General features: G+C 38.8%; 1 protein-coding gene across 5 annotated transcripts in view; it reads left to right on the top strand.

Moving 5' to 3' along the window:
• The window catches only part of LOC137274275 (protein diaphanous homolog 2-like), an 83,187-nt gene that overhangs the window by 20,522 nt on the left and 39,011 nt on the right, over positions 1-23,654 (top strand). For all 5 annotated transcript variants that reach the window (XM_067807388.1, XM_067807390.1, XM_067807393.1 and 2 more), the window contains exon 2: positions 13,553-13,732. In XM_067807388.1, the coding sequence (XP_067663489.1) occupies positions 13,553-13,732 (180 nt within the window). The remainder of the gene's footprint in view (positions 1-13,552; positions 13,733-23,654) is intronic.

Below are 23,654 nucleotides of genomic sequence, written 5' to 3'. Positions count from 1 at the left end.
GTCCTCACAATTTTGTTACGCGTACGAGAGACGCTACCCAGAAGCACGAACAAAAGTAGTCAGTTTTTGACGGCAATTTTCACCTATGTGCACATTTCACACAAACATGATCTTTATATTTTCTGAAAGCTTGTTCCATGCAGATTTACCTCGTATAAGTACTTGTTCGTGTACACGAATGCACATAGGTGTACAATCGCGATGAAACACATCTACTTTCCACCCACCGCTCGTCACAGACACACACAGCGTCCTCACAATTTCGTTACGCGTACGAGAGACGCTGCCCAGAAGCACGAACAAAAGTAGTCAGTTTTTGACGGCAATTTTCACCTATGTGCACATTTCACACAAACATGATCTTTATATTTTCTGAAAGCTTATTCCACGCAGATTTACCTCGTATAAGTACTTGTTCGTGTACACGAATGCACATAGGTGTACAATCGCGATGAAACACATCTACTTTCCACCCACCGCTCGTCACAGACACACAAACGGCCTCACAATTTCGTTACGCGTACGAGAGACGCTACCCAGAAGCACGAACAAAAGTAGTCAGTTTTTGACGGCAATTTTCACCTATGTGCACATTTCACACAAACATGATCTTTATATTTTCTGAAAGCTTGTTCCATGCAGATTTACCTCGTATAAGTACTTGTTCGTGTACACGAATGCACATAGGTGTACAATCGCGATGAAACACATCTACTTTCCTGCTACTGGCCACAGACACACACACCGCCCTCACAACATCAACAGACGTTCGAGAGGCAAAAGTAGTCGGTTTTGAAGACGATTTTCACATATGTGCCAGTTTCATAGAAACATTAACTTAACATGTTCTGAAAGCATATTCAATGCAGATTTACACCATACAAGTACTTGTTCAAGTACACGAACGCACATAGGTGTGGCATCGCGTTGAAACACATCTACTTTCCACCCACCGCTCGTCACAGACACACAAACGGCCTCACAATTTCGTTACGCGTACGAGAGACGCTACCCAGAAGCACGAACAAAAGTAGTCAGTTTTTGACGGCAATTTTCACCTATGTGCACATTTCACACAAACATGATCTTTATATTTTCTGAAAGCTTATTCCATGCAAATTTACCTCGTATAAGTACTTGTTCGTGTACACGAATGCACATAGGTGTACAATCGCGATGAAACACATCTACTTTCCACCCACCGCTCGTCACAGACACACAAACGGCCTCACAATTTCGTTACGCGTACGAGAGACGCTACCCAGAAGCACGAACAAAAGTAGTCAGTTTTTGACGGCAATTTTCACCTATGTGCACATTTCACACAAACATGATCTTTATATTTTCTGAAAGCTTGTTCCATGCAGATTTACCTCGTATAAGTACTTGTTCGTGTACACGAATGCACATAGGTGTACAATCGCGATGAAACACATCTACTTTCCACCCACCGCTCGTCACAGACACACAAACGGCCTCACAATTTCGTTACGCGTACGAGAGACGCTACCCAGAAGCACGAACAAAAGTAGTCAGTTTTTGACGGCAATTTTCACCTATGTGCACATTTCACACAAACATGATCTTTATATTTTCTGAAAGCTTGTTCCATGCAGATTTACCTCGTATAAGTACTTGTTCGTGTACACGAATGCACATAGGTGTACAATCGCGATGAAACACATCTACTTTCCACCCACCGCTCGTCACAGACACACACAGCGTCCTCACAATTTCGTTACGCGTACGAGAGACGCTACCCAGAAGCACGAACAAAAGTAGTCAGTTTTTGACGGCAATTTTCACCTATGTGCACATTTCACACAAACATGATCTTTATATTTTCTGAAAGCTTGTTCCATGCAGATTTACCTCGTATAAGTACTTGTTCGTGTACACGAATGCACATAGGTGTACAATCGCGATGAAACACATCTACTTTCCACCCACCGCTCGTCACAGACACACACAGCGTCCTCACAATTTCGTTACGCGTACCAGAGACGCTTCCCAGAAGCACGAACAAAAGTAGTCAGTTTTTGACGGCAATTTTCACCTATGTGCACATTTCACACAAACATGATCTTTATATTTTCTGAAAGCTAATTCCATGCAGATTTACCTCGTATAAGTACTTGTTCGTGTACACGAATGCACATAGGTGTACAATCGCGATGAAACACATCTACTTTCCTCCCACTGCTCGTCAGACACTCAAACCTTACCCACAAGATCGTTACGACTACGAGAGACGCCTTTTGCCACGGGAGCAGACCCGGTGCTCAATATGTTCAGTCGCATCAAGTGGTAAGTAACTTCGGAGGACTGCATGATCTTTAATAGTTTAAGCAAAATGTATTCTTGAACACACTGCATGCAGGAATTACCACTCATTTCCTTAAGTTTTATGTCATTGTCATCAACACGTAATGTTATAGAAATGCGATTTCTCCACTTTTAAACAGATGACGTGAATGTGATAAAAAAAAGAGTTATTTAGACGGACATTTATGTATTCATATATATTGTTTCCAGTCTAAGTAAACTTAGCCTCAGTACTTTTCCTTACGCTCCATTACTGAGTCTAACAAAACCTTATGGGAGGTCGCGTCAGGTAACCTTTGGGACTGACCAATCAGAACACAGCTTTCCAAATCGCGAAAGTGGACATTCGCACACACCTTTTGAACTTTTTATCTCGAAAAGGTTCGTACCCGAACGATTCCGAATGTTATTTAGCGTATGATCGCTTCTGGGTGATTCACACGGCGCACATTACAACCATGACAACAGAGTTAACTGTCTCCGAAAACAGTGTTTTGGCAATATTCAAGGGATCTCATCTTGCAGAAATATTAGCCAATGGTCACCATGTAAACAGAAACCCCAAAGCGTATATATCGCAGGTCAAATATCTGTATTTTCTGCGGATTGTTGTTTGTGGAGAGATCTGTGCCCCTAAGTAGTAGCCGTTGTCTGATTGGTTAAATCTATATAACCGTCTCGCTATTGATTGGACGGTCATAGGTCGCTCAAAGGTTGCCTGATGCGACCTTCTGCTAGGTTTTGTTAAACTCAGTGGTGGTGTTTAAGGAATAACATTGAGACTGAGTTTACTTAGACTGACATTGTTTCAAAGCTGTATTATTAGTCAACTGCAGCAATAAAATCAGTCGAGCCATCCCTGTTACACACGGAAGATGCCACTTCCCTGAGCAGATTTTGCTCACCTACATATCAACTGAATTTTTGTCACAACTGAATAAACATGATTCTGTCTTTTACCAGCTTAACAACACCAAACAAAATAGTTAGCATTTAATTGTGCGTTTTTAAGTTTACCACGGACGATAAAAGCATCGTCAGCAGGAAACTGCACAGTGGCTGGCAGTGTCCACAAGACAGCCGTGTCAACTGTCTCCAAACCCAATAAATGGGTATCCAGTCTCCTACCTGTATATTCAGGGCTAATCAACTGCAGTCATAAACTACGCCTGACTGCATCCTCTTCATTCCGGCTTAATCATTGTTGGAAAACAGTGTCGTGTGTGATATTGCATAATCTGTGTGAAATTTATTTGTGTTTCATTCTGTCAGGGGACAAATACAATTCGCCGTACTGAAGAATTTTGAACATGCACCTGTGTCCGAGAATATATAACTACTTCCATAGTTATACTAAATACATATAAAACATTCAGTGAAAGGTTACGTAATAATGACAAATAATGCAAAACTCCCTGGTACACACATATTTCTTCATTCTGTAGATGATGGCTGAAAAGGCTGTCCAAACCAACATGCTGGACTGTACCTGGGTCTGGTTGTCTTCCCCTGTCCATGCTGTCGTCCAGGAAGGAAAACCCTTCCTATTTCACGCATATACATAAAATATATATTTCTGTGTTGGCTTTGAATGTATTGTTTTTATCTATGAATACTGTTTAAATCATCTACCAAAGTAAAAGATAGGAAAGCCGATGATAGTGTTGACAACGACGCACAGCACTTTCAAGTACTCTTCGAAGATAATCAGTACAAGAATAACTCCTTCATACCAAAACAGAACACTTTGAAAAGCATTATAACATTAAGCAATAAAAATCTGTTTATAAGTCGTCGATCAGTAATGCTATGGACAATATTTTGAGTTTGTAATCATCTGGAACAATTTTATTCCTTTCTTCCTCATAAATATGTCATCTCATTATCACGTGAGAGATCGTTATCACGTGATCAGTTCAATCGGAATGAAGTAAGAAAACGCTATTTTGCCCACCTCCATGCGACTTGAATATTTGTCACCACAAAATAAACATTTCTGTGGCCTTTCACAGATTATCAAACACAAACAGGAAACGGAATACATATAATTAGCATTTAATTATGTGTTTTCAAGCTATCATAAAATATACCTCGAACGACAAAGGCACCGTAAACAGGAAATTGCACAATCGCCCCCCGTGTCCACCAGATAGCCGTGTAAACTGTCTGCAAACTCATTAGATGTACACACCCTGAAGTAACGTGCTGTACTGCATCACACCTGTTGCCTGTCTCCACCTGTATATGCAGTGATACCCAACTACAGTCATTAACTATGCCTGGCCGCGTTCGGCCCAGCCTTCACTCCAGTGTCACGTGTGTGATACAATAAATTGCGTAATCCAAATGAAAGTTAATTGTGTTGCATTCGGCCAAAAAGATGAACCAAGACAAGCACAATTCGCCGCACTGATGTATTTGAAATATGTACCTGTGTTTCATAACCATAGCTGTACTACATACTGTGATACATCTAAAACATTCAGTGAAAGCTTCATACATTTTCATTTTTATAACAAATAATGCAATGTTCTCAGGAATGTGCGTGTTCCCTCATTCTGCTGACTCCTGGCGGAAACGGGCATTTGGCCGTTCCCAGTCCAACGCAGCATGCAGGATTATACACGGGGCTGGTTGTCTTCCACTGGCCATGCTGTCTTCCAGGAACGAAAACCTTTTCTGTTTCAAGCATATACATAGAATATGTGTAAACAAGAAAGTCCCAGTTTTTACCTGAAGTAGATCTGGTAATGTGTGTTGTTAGTTTTGTTGTAGAAAGGGTATGTATGCAAATACGTATGTATTCGATCTAATTGAAGTTGCCTGTATGTGTACAGGGTAAGTGAAACAACACATTCTTACCTGAATATACTGTGCACACTGAAGGGGATGGAGGAATGATGTCTTCCAGGATGAGGGATGTTACGCAAATCGCCGACATGATGCACAATTCTTCAGAAAATGATGATTTGTAGACTTAACATGATCTTACCGAATGCGTAATGTATCCGCCAGGTCATATGGAGTTTGATCGAAAGAGGGGGCGAAAGATATTACAACCTGCAGGGGGCGTTATGTTTCCTTATTTAAATTTGTATTTTCGTACTTTTTTCATTTCGAAATTATGTCACAAAGTGTGATTTCTTTTTTTAAATGCCTTTATCAAATCATGTCAATTTCCGAAGGCATAAATTAGGTTCAAGTTACTTATATGCATTTTCATGATCAACAAGTCATCATTCGCAAGCTGGACCGTACAGAGGAACACCATCCTCAACTTGCAATAAGCAAACACGAGATCAGTGAGCCGCTTGAGCGGCTCACCAGAAACCTTATAACAGTTACCATCTAATTAGTTTGTTTTCTTCCCAACTTCTGTCATTTTACACAATGCACATCTATTTACGGTGGTCTTAAAAGAAACATCATTTCTCTTTCAAGAGGTTCAGAAACGTTTGCATTTGGTTCGGTTTGGTAAGACTACAAATCTGTTTGCTGTAATCGTCTGGGCAATGAAGTATTGCAGATTCATACCCGTGCAGATATTCAGAGAGATATGCATCATAGCCTAATTTTCATACATCAATAACATTTTTTCAGATGTGTTTACAAAATAGTGTGTATACCGATGAAACTGCATGCTCACTTCGTTCGGATAACACCTCACATACGAGGGGTTCACGCTTCATTTGATTGGCTGAAACAGTCGCGCACGTTTACAGGGACTGTATGTTCTGTAAAACAGCATGCACGGCTAATGCGGGCATAAACTGATATGTACTCAGGAAGATACGATATCCACATGTCAACACCATGAGCTGTAATGAAATATCGAAGCAGGTATTTTAGTATAACACTAATTTTGATCAGTACGAGATGTCAGCTTTGGCTGGCACCGCGAGTCCCTTTTCTGTGTGCTGTGTGGAGTTACACAATGGACGTACGTCACTTCCGAAAAATATGCAAATGATTTAATAGTTTTCGCAGGATTACTCTTGACGAAATTGGCAAAGTTTTGATTCATGCAAGATGCGGTAGGGGTCGTATTAGTTTCAAAATATTCTGTAACTTTCTGCAAGATGAATACGTTGACATTTCCACCAGTAATACATTCAAATGAAATAAATCACCTTTTCATGAGCGATGAGTTGATTTTTGTGTAATTGGCATGTGTAAACAGCCGACCTTGGGCGTGGTATTCTGCTTTCCCGATGTTTTCACGTGCCGAAAAAATCGAAAATACAGAGGCCAAGTATGCATCAACCTAGGATGATTGTAAATATTTTGTCGGACAAACAACTTGTATTCTGCAGGTTGTAATCTGTTCAGTGCAAATGACGAAAGCGTGGCATCCGAGATCGAAAAACCTGTTCATTCACGACTGTCAAGTACCCCACCACCCTTGGGGATTTTACGGGACGCTTTAATTACCCTGCATCGTGTTCGCACCCAATCGAGGTGGTTCCACGGTGATTGAATTAATTAGGGGGAAGCGCTTCAGTTAGTACCGCGGAGCGCACCGTCTCGCGGACAAGAGACGATAGGCCGTCTCGCGTACACGTTACGTCTCGGACTGGTTAGTGCTCCTGTGTTTGAATGAGCCTGATTCTTGTACCAAGGTTCTTGTGACTGAGATTATGTTGGCTGTAAATGTTTTGTGTGTTTTTGTGTATATCTGATATGCAGGCTCAGATGTTAATTGCACTTCAGGCTCTTCAAAGTCGCCAGCTTTCACAACAATGATGGTAACGTCTGTATAGCAATGATATGTTTATGTGTGGACCGCCACCACAAAGGGAAACTCTTTGGGTACTTGGCTTGTGGTTTGGGGTGAAATTGTACATCGGGTCATAATTATGATGGGATATCATTGATTGAACTCAGGATTCATTTGAATGGCAGTACATTAGTGATGAATGAAGATATTGACATATATTCAGTGTTACACTGTCAAACGTAGCAGATTTTGAAATGTACACATGTACACCTTCCTGATGAAGGATCACGGCCATTCATCCAGAAAGAATAGAGACTTTATAAAGACAACGCAAGCTATTTTCCCTAACTTTTCCGCTAAATTTGTCAGTTTTGGGTGAAAACAACTGATGTTTGAGGGCTGAATAATCCATTTGGGATTAATGTATTATGATGCATTGTTCTGTAATGGAAAAATCAAAGTAATATGTTGCCCCAGGAAGTTGAATCAATGAGCTTCTGTGGAAGTTGTTCATTGAATTATGGAGCAACAGCTTGGTGTGATTTTTCTAACGTCAGCCATGTTGTTGTTGATACCTTATTTCTCTTCCATCTTACATGGTGGTGTATGGGTTCTTTTGGTTTGTTTGTATGTGGTTTGTTCAGAAAGGACAGTAAGTTTTTGACTCAGAGTCACAATAAATACAAATATGTTATTAACTATTTCAGGAATTATAAAGTTCAACATCTTTGCCCAGCTTTACTGTCAAAAGAATCACACGAAAGATTCAAGTTTGCTAAGACTACATGTGAGCTGTTTTCATCACAGAAAGAAATCTTTCATTAATGCAGTGATTTTCTCCCTATTGAAAATTATGGACTGTAGAATGAAATTCAGTAATTAATGCATAATGGCCCCAATGTCAACTTTAGTGAGCATGAGGTTTTTGTCATAATGATGACTGACTTTTATGTTGTTAAGACATAACACTGCTTCTGTGAAATTTGAGAGATAAAGGATTGTGGTTTCATTTCCACTTCAGCTCACTGTAGCCTGGTGTATCCTTTTAGAAAGCTCACAAGACTGTTTAAATAATAGAAATTTATACATGTGACCTGCTGGAAGTTCTGTGTGTTTTGTGAATTCCTCTGTCTCCGGGGAAAGTGTGATTGGCTTATGAGATCTGTGCGAAATGCCCGTCACATGGATCTTAAATATGAATATAGTAATGTTCTAATAATGCAGGTGTTCAGGTGTTCAGGTGTTCGTAGGGTTCATTTGTGTTCATGTTTGCTTTGTGTGGGTTAATGACATTTTGAATTGAAAAATGATGTTTGTGAAGTGACAATAACCACTTGAATGTTTTCTGTGGTTGGCGAGTCTCTGATTCCACAGACTGAACTGCACATCTATAGATATATGGCATTTGCTTTCCTGGATTTCATTTATGTCCATTGAAAAAGGTCTGACAGGCTGATTTTTATGCTGCATGTAGAATAATGGAAATAGGCTCCAAACATTGTACCCATGTTGTGATTCAAACCTGTCTCTTCTGCATGATGTTGAACGCTTTACCCACTCAGCTACCCCATGGCCCCAAGGGAAGAATGAGGCAGAGATACAACTTGTCAGTAGTCTGCTAAACCAAGTGTTTATGGTTTATCAGGGGATGTTGGAAGTTCAAGTTTTTCAGAAGTCCCAGTGAGGGAGTTGACTTATTCACCCATGGTACACAGTGGCTTGTCATTTTTGTCTCTTCTTACATTACAGTGCATGAAAAATCTTGAAAATAAGTTGAATTCAATAGTGTTTTGAAAAACCTTGTGTGTTGCTGCTTCCTTAAATATCCTTGAAATTGATTTCTGCATTGACAACCACTTGTGAAAAAGACACAAGACAGACTTTTGGTTCATTGGGTATTCCTTGCTGTTACAGTTTGTCAGCATCTCACATATTTGAGTATTTTGTGGATTCACCTCTGACAGGTTTATCATGTTAATGTATCATGCTCAATGAATATGATGCAAAGTCATACAAACACTGCATAATACTGAATAGAGCAGTTAGGTGGCCTGGCTGTTAGTGCATTCTCCGTCATACTGAGATCAAAAGTTCGATTCCCCACATAGGCACAGTGTACAAAGCCCCTGCGGTGATATTGCTGTAGTATTGCTGACACGAAAAGTGGTGTAAAATCTGCCTCAGATATTTAATAAATAAGTTGCAAGTGGGTATGTATATGGTCATGATGTTAATCTGGTTGTGTTACTTACATTGTGGCATCATTGAACAAGTGAAGTCTGGTATATTATATCGGAGGAGCATTTTTGTGGTTAAGGGTTTGTTTGACATGCCCAAAACCTGGGTTCGATTCCCCACATATTGCTAAAAGTGGCATAAAACTAAACTCACTCACTTTAATTTAAGTCTCGGAAGCATTTCTACTGAAGAAGCATAAAAGATCAATCAGTCATACCTCAGTTTGTATTAAGGATTACACTTTCTCAGTAATGTTCGAATTCTAGAACCAGCAGAAGAAACACAGCTCTGCTTTTTTGACAAGGTTTTAAATGGAGGACATAAACATGAACGCTTACTTTTGGAAGATTTCAGTTTTTTAAATATTGCTTTTTCTGATAATATTGATAATTAAACTGATAATATTTTGACATTTAGATCATCAGGTTTTTTCCTGTCTGGATACAGTTCCAAGCAGGTTATGCAGTACTTTCTACCGTAACTACATGATAACCAGCTTATATTGTACGTACATAGTGCAAAATGATCGCATGCAGAGGGAAGTTACGCAACCAGTCAAACATGCATGAATGATTTGCTTATGTTTAGTTACGCTCTGTGACAAATGGCTACAACCATCATGAGCTGAGTGACATAATGTTCTCCTATGGTCACAATCAGTAGATTATGGTGAATGTGCCTGAACGATCCACCTATTGTTGTTGTGTTACCTAGTGTTACGGGGTATTGTTAATTTATGTGTAATCACAGGTGTGTTTGCTAGCATGTTTTTAGCTACAGGTGTAAGAAATGTAAAAACTTCAGGAAGTGTTGACACAGCTATGGTTGAACTGAATCCACTGTGTTCCCTTTGGTAATTATGAGGACATGAATTATAGAAGACGTACGTCCTTCTAACTGCTGTGATACGACGATGTCGACAACTGTTGGGAGATGCTTCCGACTCGGATACTCCGTTAGTCGGCCATGTTTGATCAGGTTGTTTGAAGTCAAGTCGGGATGTTTGGTTAATGTTTAAAACAAAATGTTTGTGATAACACAGGATTGTAGACTCTTGCTCTGTTTTTATATTGCGTCAAATTTTCTGACGTTGGATTTGACAGCAAGCTTTCTAAAGGGATATACCGTGTCAGCATTGTGCAACTCTTTGTGATGAAACCCTGGCCATATGTGTTGTGATTCTAAATGGGATTTACTGATTTACACCTAACTAAGTAAAAGGTCCTCATCTTCAGAGCTGCAAGGCTTTTATTTGTTTTCGTTGTGTCAAGGATGTCTAGGATTCCGACAGTGAAATTAAAATGGGCTGCTGCGGTAAGTGTAACATAGGGGATAGAGTACACAGGTGTTGCATGAATATATTATGGTTTTGTTTCATGTGAATTACCATTTAAGTCTATTGACAGGACGTCATCAATTTCAGTGAACCAAAGTGTTTCTCAAATGCTATATGCCTTGTTCAAGTTAAATGGGTCACATGTTCATCTGTTTGTTTTGCAGTGAAGTATTAGGATCATGTTTTTATTTTTATGTTTTGTTATTACTTTTTATTTTAAATGTGTCGAGATAGATTTCACTCATTCACTTATTCACTCACACAGCCAGTCTCATTCCTCACTTCCTTCCTTCATTCATTCATTTGTTTGTGCTCAGATGGCACACTGTAGAGAATGATAATGGGTTTGAATCCCAGTTACTCCTTATCCACAATACATCTCCACACCATATGTGTAACAAGCATTTGATTGGCTTACTGGAAGCTGGTGAGTCCATAATGACACACACAAATTCATGGTTTACAACTTTTTTGGTTTATTGCATTTTGCACTCGATTAAGTGTTGTAACGTTAATCTGTTGTTTATAACATATATCACTCTTGAAAACATGGGTTAGAATTGTTCATAAGTACTTAAAGGATGATCAGACATGATGACTGAGTTGACTCATGTCATGCTATCCCAATTGCATAGGTTGATGCTCATGATGTTGATCACATGATTTTCTGGTCATGATTATTTTTACCCCTGTCATATACTTGGAATAATGTCCAAAGTCAAAATAAAGCAACTGATAAACAAACATATCAACACACAACATATTATTTATGTTTACATAATGATTTCACTAGAGCATTGTGACATCACAATCTATATTGAAACATCACAGAATGGAGTTGTTTTCCACAAAGTTGTATGTCTTCTTGCAAACACGGAACAGTCGCTTTTAGTGTTGGTATATATCTGTATCTTTGGCTTTCAACCAGTATTCACCAGGCACAATACGGAATTAAAATACTGTGACATTTGTTGTATGTAGAGCATCATGGTGGTGGTGGTGGTGGTGGTGGTGGTGGTGATGATGATGATGATGATGATGATGATGATGATGATGATGATGATGATGATGATGATGATGATGATGATGATGATGATTCATTGATTGTCATCCCTTATGGCCTCTCATCCTCATGGCAGGTTCATGATTATCCAGCCTCAGGTTGTGGAATGCTCCTCAGTGAAGGCGGAAACGCCTCTCAGTCGGGTGTGTTTGCGAAAGGTCTGGTTTACACCATCGTGCCTAATGACCTCCAGCTGGACATAGAGGGTGCATTAGGAATGTCCATTGTTCCTCATTACACCTTCATGGTTATATATGTTTATATATGTAACTGAATTTGCACCTACACCTTTCATTACTTAGTCTGCTCTTTACATGCAGTACTTGTGGCTTGGTCTTAGAAAGCACGGATTAGTGGACGTTTATTCAGCCACATGCTGTCTGATTTGCCAAGAATTAGTTGCCAGGAACATCTGATGCTCCTTGACATTTATTTTTAAAGTGTTGTATGGATTGAAAAGGACAAGGTTATATATAGTATACTTACAGAATCTAGTACATCACTTTTCAAAATGGGTGATTTGACCAACCATATTCATAATTTGATTGAAAGACGATATGTTTAAATCTCATAATGTCCATCACAGCCCATAAGCCATTGAATTCTTTTCATGAAATTGTCAGATTAATTTTACGTTTAATTTTAGACTTTTGAAGTAATATGTCACATGTAATGACTTTTCTGGAGAAAGTTAGGTATATTATCTTTGTTTTACAATTTATTGATAAAATATTTTTCATTACGTTTTGTTTTACATAACATGAATAATGGCTTGAAATGGCAATCAGTCGAGATCAGATCTTGTTTTGAGAGGTAACTGTTACCATGATTATGGCTTTTGTTGGACAAAATGTTTTTGCTACACTTTAAGAGCTGTTAATTGTGAATCATCTGTTTGTTTGACGCTGCATGCAGCAACGGTCAAACATGATGACGACTATGTGACTAGCAAGACATCATCATTTATGAATAAGAATAGCAGTTGGATTAAATACAGCTTTAAGACCTGTTTATCTGTCTGTATTAGCTTGGTTAATACCCCATGATTTATCTTCTGTAATTTTGTGAATTAAAAGACACTCTTTTAAACATTTTTGTAAATATTCGGTTCTAGTGGCCATGAGCAGTGAATGACAATCATGAAAGAACACAGTTCCATTCACTTATTCACAAGGGAATCCTTGTAGAACTAGTGAATAGTTGTGAATGGATCGATTGGTCAGGCTTGTTGCTTGTCAGTGGTGTAGAAATTGTTCATTATACAATCACTGATTTGTTTTGTCCAGAGTGAAACCATAACCGCCTGATATCAGTAAAGGTGGAGCATTGCTCAATGTGTTGTTAAACATAATACAACAACTGCAGCAGATCTTTCAGTTTTTCACATAAATTCTGTTTTCGTCTGTATTTATGATTCATTCATTAATACTTATAATTATTTCAAAGAAACTTGTATTAACCAGGTTTGCCTAATTTAAAGCTTTTAATTGTTCTAATATATACAATAAGAGACAAAATTAGATTAACCATATTGATGTATATTATCTACATTGACAGAAGGTTTCATAAATCGAGCCCATAGGCTCAGACTCAGCTTTGGGAGATGCCTCATCTGGGAATTCCAATTCTATTTTTAGTAGCTCAAGTCAGTTCAGAAAATTATCAGAGACCTTGCTTTCTGTTGAGTGGCATCTTCATTTAGTATAATATAAATCTTTCCATGGTATTGTCAGGTGTTTGGTCCCAGGAGTAGGATAAGCATTGTGTTATTGCAGTAAGAGAATATGATTTGGCTGAATATTATTTTTGTGTGTTAACATTCAACAAGTGTCATTGATAGTGTGTGTAACTGACTTTCTCTGTTCTTTTACAGCTGGACAAGGTTGGTGGAACGTTCCGTCTCGGAAAGGATCGAAATAAACAGAAAAGCGTATCCAGCTATCCCAAACAGTACATTGAGGATCAGAATGGCGGTCAAGCTGAGCCGTCTTGGGAGACAACTGTCAAAGGATACTCCACAGATGAAGTCAATGCTAGGTTCGAAGTCATATTGGTGAGTTGTCTTCCTTGTTTGAGGAATATGCACCAAATTGTTTGTATTAGTAGTTTATCTGGTGTTAGCTATATAGCCATTGGTCAGAGTATAATGATGTGTCTTGATATACTGACGCAAATGAAATTCTGTATTTTGCAGTATTGAACACTCTGTGCCAATAACAGCCACTCCCCAATTTTTCAAACAAGTTGTTGGTATTCTTTGTAGTTGGTGAGTGATGCCAAATGAGATGCTGCTTTAGAATGTTACAGTTTTCTTTAAAAAAAAAAATAAATAAACAAAAAAAAAATAGCAGATTTAAGATACTTGCAACATTACTCTAATTTAAGATAAACCAACATTTTATGTCAGCACCTGAACTATTTTGTTGTCACTAGTACCCTCAGTCAGACAAAAAGTTTTGCTTATTGAAGATTTTGCTTGGATTTTACTAAGTGCCTCTGTTTATTAACCTCCTACATGCCCATGGTTGTGGCCTTGTCGTGAAACTGATTGTTAGGGTTGAAATGGTACACTCTTACCATGGTACAGTGTGTATAGCAGTACAAGGCCTTTGGTTTGGTCCGTTTCATTGGTATGAGATATTGCAGAAAATTGACAAGAACCAAACCTATATAGGTTTTGGACAAAATGATTCGATTTTCTGACATGTTAGAACAGGTTTTAAAGGTTAACAAAATGATGGTATGATAACTGAATATGACATCGTGCATTATGGTACAGAAAACAAGATACCATGACTCTACTAATACCGTGATATTCCGTTTCACTGTTAGTGATTAGAGGTTCAAATTCTGGTTCACCCTGAATATGTCCAGAACCTGGTAGGTTTTATCAAAGTAGTTTACAGCTTAGCTGTGTTTGGGCTACCCTCTCATGTTGAACTCACATGCCGATGTGACTTGGATAATGTTCAAATTAGCATTGATCCCAACCCACTCACTCATTCACAATATCTGACATGTATCACTGATCAAGTGAAATAGCAATTAACAATAGTGAAATGCTTTTACATATTGTTTTACACTGCATTAGCATCAAATTAGCTGAGGTTTTTCTGATCTTGGTCGTGAAGAAAAGAAATATTCTCAGGATGAGACACAATACCTGTTGAACTTCAATAACAGCCACTAAACACTGATAGGACAGTTAAATATTTAAAATTACATGATGCACTGGGGTGGCCTTATGTTTCAAGCATTTGTTCATTATGCCAAAGACCCAGGTTGGATTTCCTTCATTTGAACTGAACGTGAAGCTCATTTCTGGTGTCACAGAATTGCTGGAATATTGCTAAAAGCAGCATAAAATTGAACTCTGTCATTCACAATATGTTGCATGCCTAAACCACTTTCTGCTGTGCACATGGTTGTACATACTCTTTCACTCACTGTTACTTGCACACCTAAGGAATCCACTTTCTACTGTGTACATGGTTGTACATACTCTTTCACTCACTGTTACCTGCACACCTAAGGAATCCACTTTCTACTGTGTACATGGTTGTACATACTCTTTCACTCACTGTTACTTGCACACCTAAGGAATCCACTTTCTACTGTGTACATGGTTGTACATACTCTTTCACTCACTGTTACTTGCACACCTAAGGAATCCACTTTCTACTGTGTACATGGTTGTACATACTCTTTCACTCACTGTTACTTGCACACCTAAGGAATCCACTTTCTACTGTGTACATGGTTGTACATACTCTTTCACTCACTGTTACTTGCACACCTAAGGAATCCACTTTCTACTGTGTACATGGTTGTACATACTCTTTCACTCACTGTTACTTGCACACCTAAGGAATCCACTTTCTGCTGTGTACATGGTTGTACATACTCTTTCACTCACTGTTACTTGCACACCTAAGGAATCCACTTTCTACTGTGTACATGGTTGTACATACTCTTTCACTCACTGTTACTTGCACACCTAAGGAATCCACTTTCTACTGTCTACATGGTTGTACATACTCTTTCACTCACTGTTACTTGCACACCTAAGGAATCCACTTTCTACTGTGTACATGGTTGTACATACTCTTTCACTCACTGTTACTTGCACACCTAAGGAATCCACTTTCTGCTGTGTACATGGTTGTATATACTCTTTCACTCACTGTTACTTGCACACACCTAAGGAATCCACTTTCTACTGTGTACATGGTTGTACATACTCTTTCACTCACTGTTACTTGCACACCTAAGGAATCCACTTTCTACTGTGTACATGGTTGTACATACTCTTTCACTCACTGTTACTTGCACACCTAAGGAATCCACTTTCTGCTGTGTACATGGTTGTACATACTCTTTCACTCACTGTTACTTGCACACCTAAGGAATCCACTTTCTGCTGTGTACATGGTTGTACATACTCTTTCACTCACTGTTACTTGCACACCTAAGGAATCCACTTTCTGCTGTGTACATGGTTGTATATACTCTTTCACTCACTGTTACTTGCACACCTAAGGAATCCACTTTCTACTGTGTACATGGTTGTACATACTCTTTCACTCACTGTTACTTGCACACCTAAGGAATCCACTTTCTACTGTGTACATGGTTGTACATACTCTTTCACTCACTGTTACTTGCACACCTAAGGAATCCACTTTCTACTGTGTACATGGTTGTACATACTCTTTCACTCACTGTTACTTGCACACCTAAGGAATCCACTTTCTACTGTGTACATGGTTGTACATACTCTTTCACTCACTGTTACTTGCACACCTAAGGAATCCACTTTCTACTGTCTACATGGTTGTACATACTCTTTCACTCACTGTTACTTTCTACTGTGTACATGGTTGTACATACTCTTTCACTCACTGTTACTTGCACACCTAAGGAATCCACTTTCTGCTGTGTACATGGTTGTACATACTCTTTCACTCACTGTTACTTGCACACCTAAGGAATCCACTTTCTGCTGTGTACATGGTTGTACATACTCTTTCACTCACTGTTACTTGCACACCTAAGGAATCCACTTTCTGCTGTGTACATGGTTGTACATACTCTTTCACTCACTGTTACTTGCACACCTAAGGAATCCACTTTCTACTGTGTACATGGTTGTACATACTCTTTCACTCACTGTTACTTGCACACCTAAGGAATCCACTTTCTACTGTGTACATGGTTGTACATACTCTTTCACTCACTGTTACTTGCACACCTAAGGAATCCACTTTCTACTGTGTACATGGTTGTACATACTCTTTCACTCACTGTTACTTGCACACCTAAGGAATCCACTTTCTACTGTGTACATGGTTGTACATACTCTTTCACTCACTGTTACTTGCACACCTAAGGAATCCACTTTCTACTGTGTACATGGTTGTACATACTCTTTCACTCACTGTTACTTGCACACCTAAGGAATCCACTTTCTACTGTGTACATGGTTGTACATACTCTTTCACTCACTGTTACTTGCACACCTAAGGAATCCACTTTCTACTGTGTACATGGTTGTATATACAGTAGTGCAAACTTGACGGAGTTCTCAACCTTTGCTTTAGTGAATAAAAAGTATTTCTTTGGTTGCACCACAGGGAAATCTCAAGCAGCTCAGCCAGAAGCTATTTATTGTCGTTAACTTCCGATAATTCCCCCTGGACAAAAAGATTACCAGAGCAGAAAATTCTGCCATGGATATCAGGCCATTGACACTTTGGCCTTTCTGTAGCAGTGTTTGGGGATGGTGCGCCAGTCAGTTGTTAGTGTGGGTACAACCGTGTGGAGTACATGTCGCTTCGATACTCAGGGATATGTCACAATAACACATGTGACCTTTCACAATAAACAGGACTGGTAGCTTGTATTAGATGAAGAGGCAGCTTTGGTCGAACACCTCATTAGGATCTGAATCGTTGTGAAATCAGCTTGTTTGATTTACAAGTTGTTGTGCCTTAATGATGGATGTTGTGATGCTCCTGTGTACTTGTGTTGTGCAGGTTAGAACCAGGTTGGGCATATGACTTGCATGACATAGTGTAAAGGGCTTCTTTCCCCAAAGCCTCTTTTGCCAGATGGCTCAGTGGGTTCTGCATCATTGTGATTGGGAATCTGTTTGGTTTAGAACTTGTTACACTGCATGTTCTTTTGTGTGAGTGCTTGTCTTGTGCAGGTTAGAAAGTGAGTGAGTGAGTGAGGTTTTATGATGCTTTTAGTAATATCCAGCAACATCATGCAGAGGACACCGGAAATAGACTTCACTGTACCCATGCGCTGAGTTCAAGCATGGTCTTCAGCATGATGAGCAGACACCTTGTGCACGTTACAGGTGATCTAGTAGTATGACTTGGACTTGTCAGTATTGAGTATAAATTGCTTCTTCCCCCCATGGCTTTGCAGCTTTGGCTGAACACCTTATTAGGCTCTGTCTATCTGGGTGACAGTTTGTTGTGCATGGACGATGAATGCTCTGATGCCGTGATACACCAGTGTGCATGAGTTGTGCAAGTTGGAGGTGGGTTAGGCATTTGACTTACATGTATCACCAGCAAGTATGAAGGGTTTCCTTCCCCAAGCCACCTTAGTTACAGTAACACTGAAACACAGGAATTACAATCATCTTACCCCAGAGACAGTTTTGTATTTTAACACACTGTACATCTTGCACTCTCATGCACACCACAAGTGAAGCATATTCACGTGAGTGTTATACGGTATGATACATGAAAGCTTAACTCTTGTCCCAATATTTCCCGCTGAGGGAAGATCCCTGTTTGATCACAAACCAAGATGTATTTCCCAGATAATTCGCTCACCTGGATCAACACCAGGTTAAGTAAACAGTGACATATAGAGACTATTACAGAGCTTTGAAGCAGAGTTGGGTGTGAGATGTAACACCTGATCTCTTCTGTCACCAGCGTACATGTACTATCTGTTCTCGTGTCACACTAACCTCCTTGTGTTGACTTGTGCTGCCCTGGTGTTCCAATACAGAGTCTGCATGGTCCAACAATCACCTGTATAATATCTACACATCCCAACTCTTATGATGTAGACACAATTGCAATCATTTCAACAAGTTTTCACTGTGAATGCGTGACACGTTTCTATGAATAACAACTTTTTATTCTTTGTACAATGTTTCAGAGAGATTTCTTGCTCCTTCATTAGGTGTTCCTCGTGTTATCCATGCAAACATATCATGTATTTATATTTGTCCAACTTCTAAATGCCTTTCCAAAACACAGATTTCAATTAACTTAAATATTTTATGCATTTTGTGGATTAACAGTTAAGTCATAATGTGTTCTTTTATTACCTCTTCACTCTTTAAGATCAAGGTTAGAATTGATCTTCATTAACCCATGCTTGTCATAAGAGGCAACTAATGGGATCGGGTGGTCAGGCTGACTGTCTTTGCTGATGAGTCATCATATCTCAGATGTGTAGATCGATGTTCGTGCTGTTGATCACAGGATTGTGTGGACCAGACCCAATCATTTACAGATTACCACCACATAGCTGGAGTATTGCTGAGTAAGTTATAAAACTAAACTCACTCACTTTCATCTCCTCCTGCGGTTGGTTGATAAAACATGCAGAGTTAATATATTTTTACTGAAGTGGTGTTTGAGATTTGGGGGTGAAATTACTCATTTTGAAACCATTTGATCAGTGATATTTCTTGTTGAATGAAAATGTTAAACTTGATGTTCATCTGTGGTAATCAATGGCGTCAGTTTCCCCAACCCAAGCTGTGATACCAGGACATGTTACAAAGACCATAAATAGACTGAAATTCTACAAGCTCAGGTATACACCATCAGAAAGCGACTTGGTTTGTGGCCCAGTATGAAACTGAAATCCTGTGTGTGCACATCTTATACAAAGGTTTTAATGAAAACATAGTTGAAAACTGTAAATATGCCTTATGAAGCAGAAAAAGCAGGAAAAGTATCACCAAATCAATGGTCAGCTGTTATAGAATTCAGGTATCATTAATTCTAGGTTCATTGCTTTGCGATGTCCTCATACCAGTGATATATAGCCTCCTTCTAGAGTTGCCATTGTTGACGTCATAGTGGAATTATCTGGAGTATTACTACTGTATATGGTTGTTATTGATCATTGGAGCTTTGAAACGGCATGGTGCTTTGATGATACTGTAATGCCTATCCCTGGGTATAGACAGGTGTTGGATGATTACATCATGTGTCAGCACATTGTATATCTTTGGTATATCATACTGTAGTATTCTCCTTTCTGAAGACATGTTACTTTTTTTCATTAAGCCGTATGAAGTTATTTTCTTATATCATGATATGTTTTTATTTATATGTGAAGAAGTAGGAATTGAACATGTTTGAAATGTCTGTCTGTCTGTCTATAATTTTTTTCAGTGTAAAATGTTTTTATTAATATTTTAATCGAATGTAATTTATTGTCTTCAATGAGAAAAACAATCTGGCTTTGCCATTGTATATATTAATATCATATATGTGTCTAAACATGGTTATCCTGTTGCTTTGTTTATAAAGTACTTGGGTCAATGGAAACACTACGTTCTGTTTGTAGATGACAGATGGCATGGATACATTATGCTGTAGCTGCAGCTACATGAGAAACAGTTAAAGCATTGTTTGCAAGAATACTAGTGTAAGCAAAGCAATATAAAGCAATGTAATATAAAGGAAGAGCATAAATAGGTTGTTAGTAGAGAAAAGATTTGCTGCTATTAAGTCATTATCAACGAAACTGTTGGTTGACTATTGGTTGGTTGGTTGTTGAATTGAACAGATGTTACGCAAGATGTAGATGAAATAAGTGGGAGAAAGAACATGGATTTCATGAATACAAAGTATGGTATCCTATATACATACGATGAATAAGAATGAACACAAATAATATGAGAATAAGTTGGTCAGACCTATGTAAAATTGCTTCAAGGTTTTAAGGTTCAACCCAATGGTTGTGTCCAAAGTTTAACAAATTTATGTAAATACTGTGACCCTTTCAAAGTTGGACACAACCGTGAAATTCTGACTAATGTAGGAATATTCTGGGACCGACTATTATTCTTTGTTTGACTGCACTTCTATTCTTATAAGAATTACTACCATATTTGCTGAGATATTTACTAATGTATGAATCATTAATGAAACCGTCTCTCAAACCACATTCAATAAGTTTTTGTCTGACATTCAGCGATATTCAACAGTCTGTTCCAGTCTAAGTAAACTTATCCTCAGTACTTTTCGTTACACTCCACTACTGAGTCTAACAAAACCTTATGGGAGGTCGCATCAGGAAGCCTTTGAGATTGACCAATCAGAACACAACTTACCAAATCGCGAAAGTGCACATTCGCACATACCTTTAGAACTTTTGGAAAAGGTTTGTACCCGAATGATTCCAATTGCTATTTAGTGTTCGCTCACTTCCGGGTGATGCACACGGCGTACGCACAACCATGATAACGGTGAGTAAACAGTCGCTGAAATGGTGTTTTTGGCAATATTCAAGGATGTCGTCTTGTGGCAATATTAGCTAATGGTAACTATGTCAACAGAAACCCCAAAGCGATCTGTGTCAGTGACCTGAATATTTTGAAAGTCCCTCCGATCCCTAAATAGTAGCCGTTGTCTGATTGGTTAAATCTATTTAACCGTTTCGCGTTTGATTGGACGGTCATTGGTCGCTCAAAGGTTACCTGACGCGACCTTCTACTAGGTTTTGTTAGACTCAGTGGTGGAGTGTAACGAAATACACTGAGACTAAGTTTACTTAGACTGCAGTCTGTTCAAGCTTTGATAAAACAACTAGGCACTTAAATACAAGTTGTCATTTGTGCTCTGTAAAAATCTATAATATCAACAAGACAATATGGTCTGCAATGAGTAATATGGTATGTTTATGAAGTTTTTACGAAAGGAAAGTTGATCAGGGGAGAAAGGTGGAGTGGAGTCTGTGAGAGTGAAACATTTAATGTGTTGTTGAAGTCTAGACCTTTATTTGCAGTTATCTTCTTTGAATAAGTGCTTTTTGCTTCAAACATGGACATATTGCCAACGTAGGGCTTCACTTTACAAGTGTTGTGGTCGTGGGATTTTTGCTGTCATGCCACCCAAACACTTGCAAACGTATAAACCATATTAATCCTTGCTTTTCAAGTATGTTTTTTTTTTTTTTTTTTTTTTTGTTTATCAAGAAGACTCTAAAAAAAGCCATCCATTCTTATGGAGAATGACAGACTTGTGTCATATGATGTAAAGGGAAGTATATTTAGGCTTCAAGGTCACAAACATCTTTAATGAATGCAGTATGTTGTATCATACCATAAGGGAATATTGCAGGATGTTAAGAGTTGCATACATGACTACATGGAGAAACAGTTCTGTGTGTGTTAACAAGAAGTACTTGTAGTTGATCTTTTTTAACCCAAGATCAGTCTTTGAATTACCATGAATTCCAGACTCTTTTTCCTCGGGTAGCAAACAGGATCTGATTTATGTACTTTTATATCCGTTAAGGATTTGCTTATTGAGCTGATATACAACAATTCACACAATCTGTTGTAAAACTTATGGTTTGTTGTCTGGGTGTAAGACTTGTCTTCCTCACAGCTCCAATCTCGTGACATCATTCTTCTGCACTTGACCCTTGACAGACTGAAGACATCCTGATTCTACATCCGTCCTGTCCCTACATTGTTGTCATGTCACTTCTTCCAGTCAGGGCCATGCTTGTCTCTCTTGTGGTCTCCATCAGACAGATCTGACTGTTTGTCTGTCTGGATTTGTATCTTCAGGGACTCCTTTCTGTTTTCTATCATTTAGGACCCCCTTTGTATCTTCCATTGAAAGTATGTCAGCTTGAGTATATATTAATACATGTCATCCATTGATAATCTGTCTTCTTCAGTAGACAAGGACTGATCTTCTTTCTGTCTTTTCTCTTCTTGTTTCTGTTTTCCTTTGAAGGTTGACTCTGGTCATCAGCTCTATATGTGTTGGCCACTATATGTCTCGACCATCTTTTATGCATGCACATGCATTTGTGTGTGTCAGGTGCCATTCTCAGACATGTCTCTTGTTTTATACCATAGACACAGGTTTCATTCATCACATGGCCACCATATGTGAAGCCCATTTCTGGTGAACTTGCTCACCCTCACACTGGATGTCTGGAAAAAATATAGCATTAACTCACCATCTCGAACTATCATGATTATGTAATGGATGGCTCCAGTTGGTTTTATTAGAACAGATAATAGTGCATTATGGGATTATTGGAAGGTCTTTGAATGTTATCTGTTAAGGAAACATTTTCATATAGCCTTTGCTCGCATAGTAGGCATTGTATATTGATTTTATGGATTCAGGAGCAGTACTAGTATTCATCCTTGACACACTGACACAGAACACTGAGTGTGAATGAGTTAATTTTTATGCCTCACTCAGCAATATTCTAGCTGTATGGCAGCAGTCTGTAAATAATCTAGTCTGGACCAGACAACCCTGTGATCATCGTCATGAATGAGATACGATCACATGTTCGATCACATCACTAAGTCAGCAAGCTTGACCATGCAGTCTTATGACCAGTTCTAACCTAGATTTTCACAGTTCCTGAATCGTACCTGCTTCAGCTGGCAATATGTTACGTGACAGCTGTGTGTGTATGTGCTAAGTATGGAGCTGGCTTCATCAGGCTTAGCGGGATGAGGACATAATTAATTACATCACTCTTGTCAATCATTGATTGTCTGGTACACTGTCAGAGACATGTGCTACTGTTAGCTTCTCAGAAGATGTAGCAAAATGTTTATTCCTATGTTCATTAAAAATAAATATATGTAATGGTCGCAGATAATATCTGTGGATGGTGGACAGTTTAAAACTGCTTTCATTGATGCACATAAATTGTATATTTCTGTT

This window comes from Haliotis asinina, chromosome 2, assembly GCF_037392515.1.
Source record: "Haliotis asinina isolate JCU_RB_2024 chromosome 2, JCU_Hal_asi_v2, whole genome shotgun sequence".
Lineage (NCBI taxonomy): Eukaryota > Metazoa > Mollusca > Gastropoda > Lepetellida > Haliotidae > Haliotis > Haliotis asinina.
Note: the sequence above shows the minus strand (reverse complement) of the source record. Positions and strands in the feature narration are given on the sequence as shown.